This window comes from Mobula hypostoma, chromosome 9 (genome assembly GCF_963921235.1).
Source record: "Mobula hypostoma chromosome 9, sMobHyp1.1, whole genome shotgun sequence".
In the NCBI taxonomy this organism is placed as follows: domain Eukaryota; kingdom Metazoa; phylum Chordata; class Chondrichthyes; order Myliobatiformes; family Myliobatidae; genus Mobula; species Mobula hypostoma.
The window spans coordinates 120,827,129-120,841,388 of NC_086105.1; the positions used below are offsets into that span (position 1 = coordinate 120,827,129).

Consider the following 14,260-nt stretch of genomic DNA (forward strand, 5'->3'; position numbering starts at 1 on the left):
GCTGTCTTGGGTGGTAGAGGTGAGCACTGTTACTTGCGTGTGAATTTCTTTATCTTGTTCTGGGTCCACTAGTTCAAAGACAGAATGGTGGCCATTTTCCAGAGTGTTTGTATAGTAGGTGCTCACAGTGGCCGACTTGTGGACATTCCCTAGACAGACGTTGCCAACAATTACCCATCCCAAGTCCAGATTTTGAGCGCAGGGGGAGTCATGTGGCCGACTTATCTGTTTCCGTACTTTATGGATCCTTATGATGTCTTTTCCAAGAAGGATCATGATGGGAGCCTGAGGGTCGAGCTCTGGGATCTTTTGCACCAGAGGTTTCAGATGAGCATGGTACAGTGCTGCTTCCGGTGTGGGGATTTCAGAGCAATTATTCGGAATTGCGTTACACTCAATCAGTGTTGGTAGAGCGAGAATAACCTGCCCATCCATGGATTCCACCTGAAAGCCATGCGCTCTTCTGCCTGCTGTCTCAACCACACCAGCACATGTCTTGAGGAAGTAAAGAGAATTGTGGCCTTTGATGTTAAAAAGGTCAAAGAACTCAGACTTTACCAATGAGTGATTACTCTGATCGTCCAGTATTGCATATAACCGGATTGCCTTTTCCTGCTGGCCAGCTGGGTAGACTTTCACGAGACAAATCTTTGAGCACGATTTTCCAGTGAGGTCCCCCCCCCCCCACAGACCTGTGTACAGCTTGAGGAAACAGTAGCTTCTTCAGTATTGTTCCCTTCCTCCCCGCCATACGCACATGCAGGGGTTTGAGCCTTTGAGGACCAAGGAGCTAGTCTAGGGTACAAGGCTGAGCTGTGACTCCCGCTTCCACATTCAGCACACTTTATGCTGCTGTCACAATTTTTGGCTCGATGTGCTGATGATGCACAGCATTTGTAGCAGATGCCATGCTGCTTTAAAAAGGCTTTCCTATTCTCGATGGACTTCTCCCTAAATCCACAGCATTTTTGGAGGGGGTGCAGTTTATTGTGTAAGGGACATTGCTTAGCAGGATCCACTTTACTCTTGCATGTCGTGTCAGCTGAAGAGAAGGTTCAAGGAGACACTTCAGTCTTGTGGACTGAGATTGGAGGCCTCTGACTGCTGTACTTAGGAGCTGACTTTCCCATCGCTGGAGGGTCAGTACTGCCTGGAATGAGAGAGAAGCTGGGATCATTTCACACCTTGGCTTGCTGACAAACGAACTCCACAAAATAGGCAAACGGTGAAAAGGGAACATTATGCTCTTCCTTGAACTTAAAACTGTGCGAGAGCCATCTCTCCTGCAAATTATATGGCAGCTTCTGCACAATGGGATTGATACCACGGGCTGTGTCGAAGTAGGTGAGTCCCGGCAGGTCCCCATCAGATTTAGCAGCTTCAAGCTCCCTTAACAAGTCACCTAGCTCTCTTAACTTCCTGTGCTCCTTGTTAGAGATCTTAGGGAAGCTTTCCACTCACCTGAACAGCGCATTCTCAATTACCTCTGGTGACCCATAACACTCGTCAAGTCTGCTCCAAGCCATTCTGAGCCCTCTCTGTGGGTGATGGACATGCATAGCTCTTATCCTTCTCACATGTTCAGCTGACTCGGTAGCTAGCCACTTCACCAAGAGGTCCATCTCTTCACTATCTGTAAGGTTTAGACCTCGTATGGCATTCAGGAATGATGCTTTCTAAGCCCTGTAACTCTCAGGATGGTCACTAAACTGCAGAAGCCCTGAGGACACAAGTTCATGTCTTGCAAAAAACCTGCCAAAGTCGGACATGCTCTCACTATCAGCAGGATTAGCCTGTTGGGCTCCTGCATACTGGTGTGCTTGAGGACGATCTCTGTCATTGGATACCTCTGTGTAACTCATGCGATCCATGGCTCCCCTTGAACTCCGCACTATCTGGGGCTTTCTACCCGAAGGGTGTGACATGTGAGCGTCAGTGTGCCTTAATTGACTTCCAACCAATGAAATACGCTCCTGAGGATGATGGTCATGACTGGGCTTATCATCCTGAATGTGACACTGCACAGTAGCTTTGGGTGGACGCTGTACAACAGTGGCTGGTTGACTAACACTGTTAGTAGAGTCTCCTTCCAATGTAGGTATTGACTGATAGGTAGCATGCTTTGCCTGCTCTTCCACATGTTCTTTTGTGCGCTCCGCTGGATCGTGGGTTTGAAGATCAATTTTAGAGCTGAGGTCCTCATTTTGCTCTTCCATGGCTGCCTCTAATGCTTCAGCTACCGCAGCTGCAGCTCTTTTCTCCCGTTGAAGGGCAACAACAAGTGATAACTCTAAGTGTGCTTGTTCCATTTTGATTTGGTGTTCCTTTTCTGCAAATGCGGCCTCTGCTTTAGCAGCTTGGGCTTCAGTTCAAGCTAAGGCTGCGGCTGCACTGATGGAGGAGACATATGATCGTTTGAATGAAGACGAACCTGAGGCATGAGACCTTGTCTGTAGTGACCGAGATCCTGAAGATTTTTTGTCCAACATTTTGAAAAGAGAATTGCCTTCGTATTCCAGAAAGCGTCGTTTCACTGTCCTGTCCTCGTCACACACCTTGCATGAATTGACAGGCAGATGAACTCCATCCCCAATTACCACACTGACAAAAACGTTCCAAGTTGACTTTCTTTAACGTGGCAACTGATGGTAGGGTAAAACTGACAGAAAGAAAAACGTACAATCAGAAGGTGTCCAAATTCCCATTATTGTTAAGTACAAAGCAAGCATTAAGTATACGACAAATGATACAAAATAATACCCAAGATACTGTATACAAATAAGTTCCAAATATATCATAAAGATAGACTACTGGTAAGCAAGATGTTGCTACATACAATGTATCTTATGCACATTTTCTCACTACAGGTTAGCCAGAACATGTGGCCCACATGAATATTCCATCTGTATTTCATCTGCACACAAACCATTCAAATATCTGATTTGTGGAAATATGCATATACATCAATAAATAATAAACCCAAAGATTACTTTTACATACGGACGATGCTTTCAAAGACCTGAACGTCAGGATGATGTCGAATGAAAAGGCACAGGCTCTCCCTCAACTCTACATGGAGAACTGTCTCGATGCCTACTGATGATGCAATCAACCAGAAACACAGATCACATGACCTAAATGACTGCTATACGAAACTACCAGCAAAGGGTGCTAAATGACAAATAAAATAACTGACTTAAGGCAGCACAGATAGGTTTGTATTATTATCACTAGATTTCAAAACCTCCACTCCGCCGTTTATCCAGTCCTAGCCAAAGCTCTGTTATTATTCCTGCTAGGACACTAGTGTGCCCAGTAACAATTTTTCTTGGCCATCATGTGAAGCAGTGTAATGACAATAACAGAGGGACTGAGAGGAAGTCTGGATATTTACCAATGGTATTTGTACAATTCCTTTCACAAATGTATTTTCAATTCAGTTCAATGTCTAGTTAAGTATTTCATTGGAAATATTTCCCTCCACAGTTGGCTTTTGTCCACGACACACAACAAAACCCAATTTTAACCAAGATGAGAAACATTCCATCCTGCGCTTGATTGCGGGTTTGTTACTGTGAGTTGTTATTTTTGTGCCCACCATGAAAATGCTTCCTCAACTTTTATCTGAGGACTGGCCAGTGGTGCAGAATGTGATGCTACTGTCAGCTCCAGCGAACCTTTTCAAGCTGGCCCAGTGCCTAAAGTGATGTCCAAACACTGGGTTCAGTCATCTAGTTATGCTCCAGGGCCTGGACCCCACCACCTCAATTTGGCTATAACCGACCAGTCCAGGATGAAGTTTTCATTTCATCCTTGGATCACATGGGTTTTCCTCAGATGTTCAAATTCAACCCCCCCCCCCCCCCCCCGCATAGCCCTGTTGGTAAATTATCTCATGTAGATATGTTGCAAGGGAATTGGTGGGAGTTAATGGGAACAGAGTACATGAGACAATAAGTTACAGGGAAATAAAGGAATAACATTGCTCTGCGACCTGGCTTAGATTCACTGGGGCAAATGGCCTCCCTCTCTATCACAAACAAGTATACATTTGAAAATGCTCCAATTCATTTCTTTGCTAGCTGTTCTATTAATTTTTCGACCTCTAGCCCATATTGTCTGAAATGGAGAAAGCACATCTGGAATGGAATTGAGAACTCCAGACACCTGAAGCACACAGAAGCTCTGCATGGTGCAAAGAGTGCACCCACTCACCTGCCACCTGCTGAGTCATCTATGGAACAGTGTCCTGTTCACAAAGTTGTCTTGTAATGAGCTCCTTGGGCTTGTGCAGAAAGCTAGAGACCATTGGGCTCCGAGGTTTTTGGAGCACCTGAGTTGGTTAATTGTTGCCCAATGAGGGTTATAATTGTTTAGAATTCCTTGTTTTTTTTTCTTGAGCAACTTGCTCTTTGCAATGGGTTCTCCTGGTGCTTTCTGTTTAACTTGTTAAATTTATTTTGATAGGCTCAGGGATTCCATATTACTTGTATTACTTAAGCTGACACCCAACAGGGGCTAATCGCAGGGTCCTTGTTTTGAGAATGCCACGTCTTACTTTGTCACTCGGCTGAGCAACCAATATTCCGTTGGGATCCGTATGAATGAACTCTGGTTGCCGTCTCTACATTGGAATCTGCCTTTCCTGCACACTTGGGTTCCAACATTGCAGTGCACATCATGACAAGTGTCATCAGACAGCTCAAACCAGAATGGAAACAATTCATCCCGTATATCCAGAACTGCTGAAGAAGAGGATATGGCTCTAGTCTGTTTATCCTACACTCTTTTCTTCTTTGTGATCCTTTATAGATGTTGACTTAGCTGTGTGTTCCCTTTATTTTGTTTTATCTTTACAATGTGCAGGCTCCCTTTGGTACACCTGGAAAACTGCTCAAGTAGAGCACAAAGTTACCTTGAGTGGCCCGCAGTGCATTCCTTGAAGAACAACACATTTCGTTAACATTGCCAAGTTACAATAACACTTGGAAACTATGTCAATGCATTTAGACAGAACAGTGAGTCAAGTCTGGACACCTCCTCCTCCTAAGTGACTTTCTTAATTTCCGCTTACCCTGTAACCGAAGCCGGAGTGAGGGGCGCTGCTGGAATGAAAACGTAATTCATTTCAAAGATAGACATGCCTTATATAAAGCAAGATTGCTTGCCATAGCGAGCCATCTCCCGGGTTTGTTATCGGTCTGCACTGACGGGGGTGACAGAGGAATCCTAATGTTAAACATGGGTTTCAGCAAAAAGCTTATTTGGATTTTCCTGATGTGGATCTGTTGTAACCTACGTATGACATGCTCACAATACACTGAGGGTGTAAAACAGAGGAAACCGTTTTTCGAACGCTTTCGGCGTCTGGAAGAGCAGGTAGGTCCCAACAGACTTCGGAGCTGAGTAACTTTGTTTTGGAGAGTATGTTCCTCTAAGTGGGGCCAGAGCAATTGGTCGGTCGGGTCGCTGTACACAGCAGGGTGAGAAGCGCGGTCATTCCGATTATCCCCGGTAGATATTTAGAATTTAAACGCGAATTGGAACAATTTTCTATGATCGAATGTCCTGAAACGAATTTACAGTGTTAAACTGGGAGCTTCTGGGGTCTCTGCCAGGGTAGTCCAAGCGAATATATCCCATAAACTTCATCTGCTGCTATTTCTTGTTGTAATGCGTATTCTCCCCCACATTATTCCCACAGTTCCGCCGATTTCAAGAAATTAGCTTGACACGTTTGCAAATAATTTCTGAGAACTTCAATGCGTCTTCTAACCTGGACGTTCGCCTTCAATTGCTGACAGAGCAATACAATAATATCTCGGCAATGATGCAGGGCTTCCAAACGGTTACAGAAAACGACATCAGGAGCTTGAAATCATGGATCAAAAAACTACAAAAGGAAACCAGGAAGATTGACCTGAAAATGTCAACCTTGGAGAAAGTCCTCAATGAGCGAAGCAAGCAAATCTTAAAAGACAAGAAAGTACAGAGCGAGATCACGTCTAACCTGACAGCCGAAGTAAAACATCAGAGGAATGAAATCAATTCTTTGGCTGCGGGCAAGAAGAAACTGCAAAAGGAAATAGAGAGCATTCAAGAAGTTGTTAAGGGGCAACATATTAAGATAGCAAGGTTTCAGGAACAGATGAAGAGTGCTTTGCAGAATGACGCGCTCTTGGCCAAACCCAGTTCCGTCGACTTGTCAGAGCCGCGAGTCCACCATGCCAAGTCCTTTAACCAGTCGCCCAGGGGCAAGCAGCGAATGCCCAGAAAAGAAGGGTCAAGTATGTCAAAATTCTCGCAGCAATCTAGCGCAGGTTCTATGTTTATACGGCTATTTAAAGATTTAATACGAAACAACCAAGCATCATTCTTCCCAAATTATAATAATTTCAGATTCCCCTTTGTTTATGTAAATCATCACGGAATTTCCCTTAACATGTAATTGAATGATTGTCCGCTGCAATAATTTAACCCAACCTCCCTCCAGTTCCAAAGCAAAGTAAAAAAACAAAACCAAGTTAATCATTCGACTGCAACTCTTATCCCGTTAAAGCGAATGGGATTTGACTTCTGCATTGAGATGTGATAGATAGCTAATACTTAAATCAGAATTTTTAAAAAATCGAAAATAACACATCAATAACATTACTGTATGTTTTATAAAAACAATTTGATTTAATCAAGGCAGCGGTTGAGGAGATACTTTCTTTGTGGATATTACATTCTGTATTCTATTTATACAGCACTGGAACGATTTAGATGTTTCACTATAATTAATACAGTATACGGCGCGGACACCCTCGCCTACACCACCTAACCTCAGAATAGTAGTGTGTTCAAGAATCCAAGCAGGCAGAATGATGAAAGGTCAGAAATAACTCAGAGTACAGTTGCTGCTAAGTTACTTACATGAAGTGTAACATTCTGTAAATGCAACGGAATACAAATGTAATTAAACACGGTTTCCTCTCACAGTCCAAAGACATACAGGTTGGTAGGTTAATTGGTCATTGTAAAGTGTCCTGTGATGGCGCGGAAGGACCTGTTCCGCTCTGTATCTCTAAATAAGTAAATAAATAAAATTATTTTTGATCGGTGGATAATGAGAAGATGAGGTTTACGTGGTTCGTAGTGAAAAATCAAAAACTTATTTAGTAAAATGCATAAACACTTTCACCAGTCCAGCGTTTATACCCAGGAAAGAAATGTGTGGATCTTCGTGTACAGGCGATTCAAATTGTATGTTCAGCATCCTCAGGTGAGGAAACGAAATGATGATTGGATAGTCAAGTATGTGACTTGTCATTCGGAATTAGTGTTGATCACTTTGACGTCACACGCAAGTAGGCTGTACATTGTAGAGTTTGTTTTCTGTATACAGGGAAAATGCAGAATTATTTCAAGGGGTAAAAACAAATATAGTTATAAAGAGTAATTCTGGAAATTTGAGGGCTGAGTTATGAGGAAAAGTTGTTTGCACTGGGAAATTACTCCACAGAAAAGGATAGAACGAAATTACATTTGCTAGTGATCAATAAGATTTTGTCAGCTTTAGGGAAATTGATATCGAGGTAACTCTTTTACATGGCATCTCATTTTAAGAAGGTAAGATTTACGGTGCTGCATACATCTGCATGAATTGAGTCAAGAGGCGTTTCATCAATGGAAGGTATTTGTTGCTCAGAAGCCGCCTTTTCCTGGATCTGATTTTCAAGAAGAAGAAATAATCTAGTCCCTTGAGTCTATTCCACCTTCCATCAAGGTCATGGCTAATCTGTCTGTTATTTTCCTGTACTATTCTCAAATCTCTTATTATCTTTTATGAATGAACTCATTGACTGAGCCTCCACAGCCTTCTTGGGTAGAGAATTCTGAAGATCACCTACTTCAAAACGGAGAAATTTCTTCTCAACTCAATCCTAAACAGCCTTCCTGTCAGGATGCTGGGGCAGGGATCCAATCGCAGACGCAGTACTGTGCACACAGTGATATTAATTGAGTAACAAATCCCGAGGTGTCAAAGTTCAAGCAGAGATCAAAACATCCAAAAAAAAATCGAAAAACCAGAATTGGGAATCAGGCAGAGTCAATATTCGGACAGACAGACAGAGTACAGATATAAATGCTGGAAAGGCTCAGGAAAATTCACTGGCACAATCTGGCAACAAACAGGTGAAAACACAGGACTGAAATACACTGAGCAATAAACAGAGGGGCAGATGATAGGTGAAGCACAAGGAGACACAGGTGGCAGCAATACAGGTAATAATGAGAAGCAGATGAGAGACGGAGTATTCAGTAATACAGGGGCTGGAGTAGAGCAGGAGAGGGGACAGGAGCACATGGCAATACAAAACCACAGACTGACAGCTAGGGGGAAGCACACAAAAAGAGTTCAATTGGAAGTACTGACACTTCCTTTATTCTTAGTCTCTGAGCCTTGGTTGTAGACATTGCTGCCAGAGGAAGGACCTTCACTACATCCAGCTTGTGAAGCCTTGTTAGAATTTTGGAACTTCAGTGAGAGTTTTTGTTCTTCTAAACTCCAGAGAATAGAGTGCTATTCCACTCAACTCTCTGCGTGCAACAAACTTTTTCATCTCTTGAACCAGGTGTTCAGGAATTGAGTGACGAGCCAATGAGATGGCATCTGCTGTGGAGCTGTTTCTCCAGTAGGCAAATTGGAGCAGATCCAAGACATCTCTCAATCAGGAGCTGATATGTTTCATCACCAACCTCTCAAATCACTGCAGTCCTTCCCTAGCAAGTACATCCTTTCTCATGAAAGTAGATAAAAAACACACACAATTCTCCAAGTGTGGCCTCATGAAGGTGAAATACAATTACAGTAAGCTTTCTTTGCACTGCATTCAAATCCTCTCATCATGAAGGGCTGTATACCATTTGCCTTTCTAATTCTTACTGGACCTGTGAGTTGATTCTCAGTGACTTGTGACCTGGCCCCACTGCAATTTTCCTATCGCCACAATAGGTCTATAGTTCATGTGATTTCATTGGCTCTTCATGTGGCTTTGGACCACCTGGACATTGCTAATATTTATGTCAGGCTGCTGTTCATTGACTACAGCTCAGCATTTAACACAAACATTCCTACAGTTCTGATCAAAAAATTCCAAAACCTGGGCCTCTGTACTTCACTCCACAACTGGATCCTCAACTTCTTCAATGGAAAACCCGCAGTCTGTGTGGATCAGAAATGACATTTCCACCTCGCTGATAATCAACACTGATGCACCTCAAGGATATGTGCTTAACCCACTGTTCTACTCTCACTACCCTCATGATTGTGTGGCTAGGCACAGCTCAAATGCCATCTATAAATTTGCTAATGACACAACTATTGTTGGCAGAAATTCAGATGGTGATGATAAGGTGTACAAGAGCAAGGTAGATCAGTTGGTTGAGTGGTGTTGCAGCATCATCTTTGAACTCAATGTCAGTAAGTCCAAAGAATTAGTTGTGGACTTCAGAAATGTTAAGGTGAGGGCACACACACCAGTCTTCATTGAGGGATCAGTAGTGGAAAGGGTAAGCAATTTCAAGTTCCTGTGTGTCAGCATCTCTGAGGATCTGCTTGGGCACAACATATTGATGCCGTTGCAAAGAAGACATGACAGTGGCTATATTTCATTAGGAGTTTGAGGAGATCTGGTATGTCACAGAAGACACTCACAAATTTCTACAGATGTACTGTGGAGAGCTTTCTATATGGCTACATCTCTGACTGGCATGGGGGGAGGCACTGCACAGGATCAAAATAAGCTGTAGAAAGTTGTGAAACTCAGTCAGCCCCATCATGGGCTCTTGCCTTCACAGCATCCAGGACATTTTCAAGGAGCGATGCCTCAAAAAGGCAGTCTTCATTATTAAGGACCCCCCCCCCCATCACCCAGGACATGCCCCCTTCTCATTGCTACCATCAGAGAGGAAGTACAGGAGCCTAAAGACACATACTCAATGATTCAGGAACAGCTTCTTCCTCTCTGCCATCAGATTTCTGAATGGAAATTGAACCCATGACCACCACCTCACTATTTTTTTCCCTTTTTGCACTATTCATGTAATATAACCGTATATATAACTAATTTCATGACACATGCCAGTGATATTAAACCTGCTTCTGATTCTGACGTGTGCAAGCACACTTGGCCTTGCTTTGCACACCAACTATACAGCTATACGCATTCCCTCAGGCGCTTTATATGGGCATACACCAGAAGAACAGTGAAGGGCTATAAACCATTCTGTTTGTGGTACATACAAATTGACATGTGTGTTAATAAATCAGAACTGATACAGTCAATGACACTCAGCACCATGGAGAAATCCAAATATTGCAAAGATGCCTTTAACTTCACCTTTTGCTCTTGAAACAGAACTTTGGCAAGGTTTTGCAGTAGTAAAGATTAACTATGAGATATTAGCCAGGTCTAGAAGGGAAGACATTTGAGAGAAGATTCAAAGTCTTGGCATTGATTAAGCAATCCATGCTTTCTTCTGAGGTCAAACTTGCACTTGACTATAGTAGTCATAGTCATACTTTATTGATCCTGGGGGAATATTATATTGGAGATATTCCTGCTGAGGTGCATAAGTCTCAGAGTTTGTTTCTCCATGAATTTCATTTCGGAAAACTGTTCTTTGAACATATTGGTTGAATTTGCCCCATTACTGAGGATTCCTATTTCCAGTAGCTTGTCCTACTCTGCATGCCCTCAGTTAATTTTCCAAGTAATGCTGCACTCCAATTGTGCAATATGATTGGGACAAAATAATCAGGTGCTTGAAAACAACACTTGAAATGAGAGCAACGACCTTCAGCACTTGACACACAATTATCTGTTGATTTTTAAATACTTCCTCTAAGTAGCAGTTGTACATGCTCTCTTCTGTCGCTGAATATGTGTACAGATGTGCAAGGTTAAGACAGGTGTAAACCAGAATTTGGGCTTCAATTTAACAACTCTATCTCAACCAATAATACATTCTGATTGATATTATGTGCAGTGCTGTAATTATAATATTAAGCTCAACATGAGACAAACATTCAATCCTGTGCTAATATGAATTGCTCATGGGGAATTGGTTCAGTTATGATCACTGTAATATTGTTTGTCCTCTGAACTTATTTAGCATCAAGTTTAAGCATATAAGAGATAAATGAGAATATATATTATAAAATCTCTCTTGGAAGTAGAATTGTATATTATCCATAAGATCCACCATAATTTGCAAAGCTTTATTTGTAATTTCTAAGAATTTCAGTCAAACTGTTCAAATAATGGAAAGCCAAAATAAAACTTAAAATTGTCAATGGTCTACAAATGGGTTCAAATGGAATACATTGTACAACAATCTCTGTTTCATAAGTCTTGAGGTGAAATAATCCATATTAGAACAATTCCTTCTATGAAAACTTTTCCTCTGATTTTTCCTGATAATCCAAGGGCTATGCAATTTCTGAAAGATCCACAAACAGATAAAAAAAAATCCTTCACAATTCAGCTTCTCAAAATCTTACAGTGTTGAAATTTCTATCAAACACTCTTAAATTTGTTTATGGAATGCAACAAACTACCCCTTAAAATCAATGTATACACAAAAATGCATTACTACATGATGTAAATAGTTACAACTTAACATATGTTAGAATCGTATGTAAGACTCTAACCATTCAAGCATGTTTGGTGCCAAAGTATCAAAAGTTAGTTTGTAAAATAGGGATCAAGTAGCAATTGCATAAATATTGAACAGATTGCCCTTTTGTTATTCATACTATGCATATTTATTATTTATTGTTTTCTTGTATTACAGTCTGTAATGTGAAATCAATGATGCATTTTCCCAATTCTTCCATTGAAAATTATGCAACTTTCAGCAGAGGCTTTTCAACTGGGCTCTTTGAAATGACTATCTGCTCTTGGATCAGCACCAATTCAAATTACTTGGGAACCATATTATCCTATGCCACAGAAGATAATGACAACAAATTGGTACTGCACGGCAGAAATACAAGCAAACAAAGCACTATTCATTTCGTAATTGGAGATCCAGCATTCAGGGAACTTCCTGTGATTCCACTCTTAGATGGCCGCTGGCATCATGTCTGCATTATATGGTCTTCCTTTGAGGGTAGATACTGGTACTATATAGACAGACGTCTGATAGCAGCTGGATCCAAATTTCAAAAAGGATATGAGATTCCAGCTGGTGGAATACTTATAATAGGTCAGGAACAGGATAAAATGGGAGGGGGATTTGATAATACTGAGTCCTTTGTGGGAAGTTTGGCTGGATTTACAATTTGGAACCGTGCTTTGTCTCCTGGGGAAATCTCGGGCATTACTACAGGAAAGGCATTACCTGGAGGCAGAGTTTTAACTTTCAATGATATTTCCACTCTCAGTGGTGCTATTCAGCATTTTAATTGTACATGCCTAGATGATTGTTATTAAAACCAATGTATTGGATAGGGATTCATTAACAATATACATGCTTTGTGGTCATAGGCAAAGTTTACCATATGGAAATTTAATTGAGTTATTTAATCCCCCAGCAAACTGATTTACAGCTTAAAATTAATAACTTCAGATATCAAACAGTATTATTTGTCTAACTTTGTGATTATAGTAGGACTATAAACAAGTACAATAAAGAAAACCCTCGTGTGACATTCATTAAAATAAGTTCAACATATTTGTAATGATCTTTACAAAATATAATATAGAAATATTTAAAAGACCAATTATGAGGATACTGCAATTTTAATGCCTAAGATAGTCTTGCAGAATCTATTTTTTGTACAATACTCATAATTTATAAATTTAATCATGTCATACTAATTTGAAAACTGATAATTAAACTTTGTTGTGTATTTCAGTGCTTTATTATTATAAAGTTTCGTATGGTGGCTCCTTATGAAATGGCACATGAATTATACCCATGCATTGTATTTTTGTAATATATTTTACTCATAAACTGATTTGATATAAAACGGCTGCTACCTGAATTGCATTTTCTTAATACTCAAAGCACTATAGTCAATTACAATGATCAACTTTTGGTTGTCCATTTAAGGCAACTGAGTAATAGTCCACAATTCAGTTATGATCATTATCACTAGGCCACTGGAAATAAAATATAATGCTAGTATACACAGATACAACAATTTAAAATAAAGTTATATGTTGAATCTGTTTCCTATAGTTGTTTTGAACTGGTTATATCGATAAGAATGTTTCCATTTTTGGGTCTTATCAAAGCTATTGAACAGGTCAGATGAGGGCTACTAGATTAATTATTAGCTTAAGGAGCACATTCTGTTAATTGGAAAATTATCCCAGAAAATTGTAGACTTGGATAGGGGATATGTTTGTGATCTATCCACTCATAAAAGATTGAGAGTTCTGTGTACATGGATAGTCTTGAGTTAAATAAACTGGGAATATCAGGAAGCTTCAGTGGAAGTTACCAAGTATAATTTTTGAAAGTATATTATGGTACATGAACTTGGTCCCTGTATCATAACAATAATTAGATCAATAAAAATGTTGTTGAGCATTTACTTTGCATAAACTGAAAACTAATTCAAAATTCATGAGAGGTTATGTTTGATGAATATATTGAACATCATAGCACTTGTTACTATTTTCCTGAAATAAAGAATTGAGATTATAATGGCAGTCAAAAATGCTGCAGCAGTTGATGGATTTGCATAAATCAATTTTCCACTATTAGTGAATCATAGGAGGCACTATCTCTGGGATAATTTTATCTATTAATATGGAAGGAAGATCAGAACCATTTCCCAGGGGAGCAGTCCCATCAGTCTCATTTCCCTTAGTCTTCTTCCTCTACACTCCTTCAAAGTATTCTCACTCACATATTCCCATCAAATGCCCTTTGGTTGATTTTACTAAAAACATCCACCAGGGGTTATTTTCAGTAGCCAATTACCATACACTTGAGATGGCTGAGGAAACCATGCAGTCACAGGGAGAACATGCACATTTTGCACTGACAACTAGGCACACAAGAGACTGCAGATGCTGGAATCTGGAGCAACAACCCTGGGTTTCCAGCCAAAACGCTAACAATTCCTTTTCTCCCACTGAGCTATTTCAGCATGTTGTTTGTTGCTCTATACTGACAGCACCTGAGATCAGGTTGGAATCCAGACTCCTGGAGCTTTGAAAGAGCAGAAGGAACAGCTGGTCACTGGACCACCCCCTCA

General features: G+C 40.7%; 1 protein-coding gene across 1 annotated transcript; it reads left to right on the forward strand.

Moving 5' to 3' along the window:
- Window positions 1–5,111: 5,111 nt before the first annotated feature.
- LOC134352274 (pentraxin-4) lies at window positions 5,112–12,482 on the forward strand. The gene is made up of 3 exons (XM_063059564.1): window positions 5,112–5,379; window positions 5,705–6,287; window positions 11,842–12,482. The coding sequence occupies exons 1-3, from the start codon at window positions 5,233–5,235 to the stop codon at window positions 12,480–12,482; spliced, it is 1,371 nt and encodes a 456-aa protein (XP_062915634.1). The 5' UTR covers window positions 5,112–5,232.
- Window positions 12,483–14,260: the final 1,778 nt, after the last annotated feature.

Coding starts and splice junctions, on each gene's coding strand:
- LOC134352274 (XM_063059564.1), top strand. CDS start 5,233: ATGTTAAACATGGGTTTCAGCAAAAAGCTTATTTGGATTTTCCTGATG. Junction 5,380..5,704: donor TTCGGCGTCTGGAAGAGCAG/GTAGGTCCCAAC, acceptor TTATTCCCACAG/TTCCGCCGATTTCAAGAAAT. Junction 6,288..11,841: donor GCCCAGAAAAGAAGGGTCAA/GTATGTCAAAAT, acceptor CTTGTATTACAG/TCTGTAATGTGAAATCAATG.